Source organism: Humulus lupulus, chromosome 9 (assembly GCF_963169125.1).
Source record: "Humulus lupulus chromosome 9, drHumLupu1.1, whole genome shotgun sequence".
In the NCBI taxonomy this organism is placed as follows: domain Eukaryota; kingdom Viridiplantae; phylum Streptophyta; class Magnoliopsida; order Rosales; family Cannabaceae; genus Humulus; species Humulus lupulus.
In genome coordinates this window covers 13,503,909-13,509,027 of record NC_084801.1, presented here as the reverse complement: position 1 = coordinate 13,509,027, position 5,119 = coordinate 13,503,909, and the positions used below count along the sequence as shown (strand labels likewise).

Sequence of the window (5,119 nt, the reverse complement as noted above, 5' to 3'; positions counted from 1 at the left end):
GAGGCCTCGCGTTCACCCCTATGCTCGAGTTGAGCTCGATGGCTCATGTCCTGGCTTCCACTTCTAGCACTTTGTGAAGACCTCTGAGGTGCCCTCTCCCCATCTTGGTATCCGTTGGGAGCTTGCTGGGGTGCACCCCGATTAGTTGGAGAGGGATGCCTGATTAGAGATAGTGGCTACCTCTCATTGTTTGGCTTTGCAGGCTCAGGGTTATTATTGTTCCTGGTAGGTTATGGGTTATCATTCTGAGCTTCCGGGGGAGCTCAATTATGCCCAGGGTCTGCGCGAATGTCCTTGACTGGGTTGTTCCTGACAGGGTTTTATGACGACACCCTGGGAAGATTTTCTCTAGTATTTTCCCTAGGCCTTAGTTGAGCATGTTGGGCCCTTTGTTCGGCCATCCTGGTAGCCGTACTTCCTTGAGGTCGCCCCCTGGTCCTCCCTAGGGGTGCTTGGGCCTCAGCTGCTCGTCCTGTCATCTCTTCATTTAGTCGCATAGCCTCGGCTAATTGTTCACACAACCTCCAATTTTTGAGCTCAATTGTTGGCACATATCTTTCACGATTATAATAATCTCACTCATTAGGTCTATAACTTTGACCTGGCCGTTCTTTGGGAGATGATGAGACACTCTCCTCATCGGGACTCCAATCCATGACTGGCTATTTGCCAGGCCTTCGAGGATGCTCCTCAGTATGTTGAGAATTTTCTTCAAGAATTTGGAGAGTGGTCGCCCACTGGTTCAAAGAATATTCAGGGCAGCTGTTGTTGCTAAGAGGGAAGTTTTTTGCTAAACGGTGAGAAAAATTGCTTAATGCTTTCAATGAAAGTACCAAACTGTTGACGTCATTTTTCATAAACTTAATTATGTAGAGAAATTAAACAATCATGTAAGGAGAAAAGAAAATAAAGAGATATTTGCGTGGTTCAGCAGTTAAAATCTGTCTACGTCCACAAGTCGCTTTTATTAAAGTCTGCGTTAAAGCTTCAAGAAAAAGTAATTTTCACAGAGTGTTTCTCAGTACAAAATTGTGCATGAGTGCAAATGACCAGATCTAGGCTATTTATAGACCTGGTTACAAGAATATCTTCCCTCAAGTTTAGGGAAAGTTACAACATATATTTAGATTTGAATTCAAATGAATATTTGAATAATAGTGCTATTAAAATGCATTATTTAAATAAATATCCCATAAAAGTAGAGATTTAATATACGGTTTTAACTAATCCCAAAGAAATAAGGATTTCCAAACAACTTCTCTGTGTATACATTTAACACGTCTTCGAGCTTGAACATTGCTTCAGTGCGTTTTCAAGATCACTCATAGCCTCGAGCTCACCATTTCAGTTGTCACCACCTCCTTACTTGATCAGTTTGTCAAACTCATCTCTTGGAGGAGACTGACGCTTTCGAGCCTACAACTCATGCTCGAACGCTGATGACGTAGCTATGGAACTTCATGACAATTAGGTGTAATATATATATATATATATGCATATTTTCAAGCTCAAATTCCCAAGTTCTATTCAATTGTGTAAGAATATCATTTTTCATGAAAAGGTGAAACATTGGGATGTGAGACTTCATTTTATTACTAGAATTATCATCTCCATGAACTTAACAGAAGTGGAGAAGATTGATGGTGATCAGACAAATCCAGCAGAATTATTAACTAAAGTTGTGTTAAGTTGAGACTAAAACTTGATTGAACTCAGGTTGTAGCCTTGTAGGGTGCCTCAATCAAATTCATAGTTAATAAGAGGCAAAGTGGAGATTATTAAAAGGTTATTGCCTCATATTAGATTCTAGCTAGACAAACAGTTGTCTTGACAGTAGTTTTCTTTGTCTTGACATAATCTGAGATATAATACCAGCCAATCACAGTAAAAGAGGTGTGATGTATTATTTCAATTTCTGATTTGAGAGAATTTGTAAAACAGAGAGGTTTTGAGAGAGATTTGGGTTTGTTTGTAATTTTCTTTATTTCAAAAATGTTCTTGATATATGGGTTGAGTTAATGGCTTGTAACTTTGTAATTACATTAGTGATCATAATTTTTATTAATATATAGTGAATTCATCAACTAGGAATTTGCCCTATCTTGGATATAGATAATTGAAGCACATTGCGTTTTGTCTATCGAACTAAGTACTTTTGTTGTTGTGGTTCAGATTCTTCGTGCTTGGCTTTCATCTGATCTCTCTTGAGTTTTGATCCTAACACCCATGCATAGACTACAACACAAAACTAATAAAAACAAAGGCAAAAGTCCCATACAGATACAGATATTGAAATAATATCATCACCCAAGAATTGATCATGTAAAGAAAAGCTATATATTGGGAGGAGAGTCTCACTTGATTGGAGAGAATAGAAGTCTGAAAAAAAAGCTCATAATAACTTTTAAAACTATATAATTAATAATATAGTGTTGCTATTTGGCATTTTAAGGTGCCCAACATTACATGAGGTGGCACCACATGATTAGTTAGCGATACTCCATAAAACTTATTAAATTCAAATAAGGGGGACTCGATATTAGATTACATTAATAACAATATGTCAACTACTTGTGGTGTTGGACATCAATAGTGCCTCTTGACAATTCTCTTAATAATATCACGAGAAAAGAGGCAATAAGGAAATAGTTACTACATACTACTGGACATTCAATTCATGAGAACACAATTAATTCTACTTCTTGAATCGATATATATATATATATATTTCGTACATTTATTTGGTCTAAATATAATTATTTATTGCTAGAGCTAGCTAGGAAAAGACAAAATAAACTACTAATATACAACAAATCACTTGATATAGGAGATGAATACTTAATTTGATGAAAATAGAAACCCACATTTGTACAAAATCCATGCCAAATAGCATCATTATATAGTAAGTAGTTAAAACATGGTTATATTTTAAAATTAAAATACAAAAGAAAGTGTTCTCGTACCTCTTTCCTACATATATAAAAGTCTCCTAATTAATGAATATATACACAAACATTATAATCAAGCAGATGAAATAAAATTGCCTCTAGAGAAACTCACACAGTAAAAAAAAATGAAGCATCTCTGACTACCATGGATATGTGTATAGCCACATTGAAGCTAGCCACACACAATCATTCCACAAGATATTTTCTCTTCTCTATACTTTCTCCCTCTGTGTCTCTTGCTTTGCATTACAAATTAACCAAAGCATATATATATAAGAACCTTATATCCCATGCAAATTTTTAACAGCTTACGTAGGTCTCTGAATTCCATTATTGAATTCATGCATGCATGGCTAGGGTGATCACGTCAACAACATCAATATCATGATGATCAGCTAAAAATCACACCTACGAAACTGATAATCTCAAAGGAATTTCGCTTTCGTCATTACTATTCTTACTCTCTTCATCATCATTATTAATATCACAACGTTCATTTTCCACTGCTTCATCACCACCATGGCCTTGACGATGATGATGATTATCACCACTCTGATCAGCTCCCAACACGACAACCGGCCCAAACTGCACCCTCCGATGATCGTTACCACCACTACAGCCGCCACCATTATCGGTTGGGGAGTCAGAGGCTGACGTGTTGGCTGTTGTGGTCGCCGCCGTGGTCGGCTCACGGGTGCTTCCGCCGCCCCTGGAGGAGCGGCGGCTGCTGGTGTTGTTGATCGGAGGAGGTGGCTGTTGGTTATTAATATTGAATTTGAAACATCGATAGACGAAGGTGAAGAACCAAAAAGCCCAGGGAATGGAGACGAGAACCAAACCTACGATGGGATACCATTCGTGTGATTGAGTTGCTGGGAGGACGATGTAGAGGCAGAGGAAGACGCCGCCGGAGATTATGAAGGAGAAGAAGAGCCCTGTCACGACGTAGATTCTGGCGTCTCCTTTCCTCTGGTCCATAATAATTATTATTATTATAATAACGGGAAGAAGAGAAAGAAGATGATGATGATGATGATGAAGAAGCTCTTTCTTTATTTTCTGTAATTTGTTTTTTTTTCTTTTTCTTTTTGTGGTATAATTGGAAACTTGGACGGTTTCAAAGGAGAGATTTACAAAGAAAAGTGAAGCGATGAAGACGGATTTTCTATGGTTTTCTATAATTATAATTAAGTTTCATTAATCTTATTTTCTATAATTTTTTTTAAATATATGTATGTATCTAGATAATTTAACCACTTTTTTTATGTGCAAAAATAAATTAAAGTAGAAAATCATAAATAATTTTACTACATATGTGAAGAGTTTATGTATCTCTTGTCTCAAAGAAACTTTTTAATTTGGGGCAGTAAAGTGTTAAAGATATTTAATGAGAATGAAAAGTTTAACTATGATTTTTTTTATTTTTCATTAATTTTATTTATATATTTGCCAAGAAATGTAAAATAAATTATTTCTCTAATAAAGTATATTCTTTTTTTTAACAACCATATTTACAAAATTAATATATTTGGGATTATTTTAAAAAAAATTTAGATATATTTGGATAAATAATTAAAAATATTGTGTGCCCAAGCACTACATGTCATCATGACTTTTTTATACATTCTAATATGACTTTTTCTTTAAACTACCTTTCACCAACATTTTATCAAATAAACAAAATTATACCTAAATTGATTGATTGTGTTTTGTCTCGTTTACTTTATATTTTATATATGGTTCAAAGAGATATATAAACCAACCCAATTTTAATAAAAAAAAAAAATTGAATATAGGAATACAATTGTTAAGAAAAATTGTAAAACCCCATATTTTAAAATATTATTTACTTTTAAAAAAACTCATGGGACCCACTTGGCTCAAAGGCCATTACCTACTCTCCATTTTATTTGCGCGACTCCACTTCTCTCTCTCTCTCTTTTTTTCCCTTTCTTTTATTCTTCTCCTTCTCTCTCCATGACAAGTACATCGCATAGCCACAGCTAGACCAAGCCACCACCAGACTCCATTGCTGCCACCTGCTAGAGCTACATCATTAGTGGCCGGCGATGACCTCACTTCTAAAGTTTGGTGGCAAACTGAGCAAGGACATGCTCGTACGGACACGATGAAGTTTCACCGTCGAAACTTTGAGGCGACATTCTGACCAA

At 35.9% G+C, this 5,119-nt stretch overlaps 1 protein-coding gene across 1 annotated transcript; it reads right to left on the bottom strand.

Moving 5' to 3' along the window:
• Positions 1 to 3,356: 3,356 nt before the first annotated feature.
• LOC133799447 (uncharacterized) lies at positions 3,357 to 3,926 on the bottom strand. The gene has a single exon (XM_062237464.1). The coding sequence runs from the start codon at positions 3,924 to 3,926 to the stop codon at positions 3,357 to 3,359; it is 570 nt and encodes a 189-aa protein (XP_062093448.1).
• Positions 3,927 to 5,119: the final 1,193 nt, after the last annotated feature.

Bases quoted from the DNA above. Each gene is read 5' to 3' on its own strand.
- LOC133799447 (XM_062237464.1), bottom strand. From the start codon at position 3,926: ATGGACCAGAGGAAAGGAGACGCCAGAATCTACGTCGTGACAGGGCTC.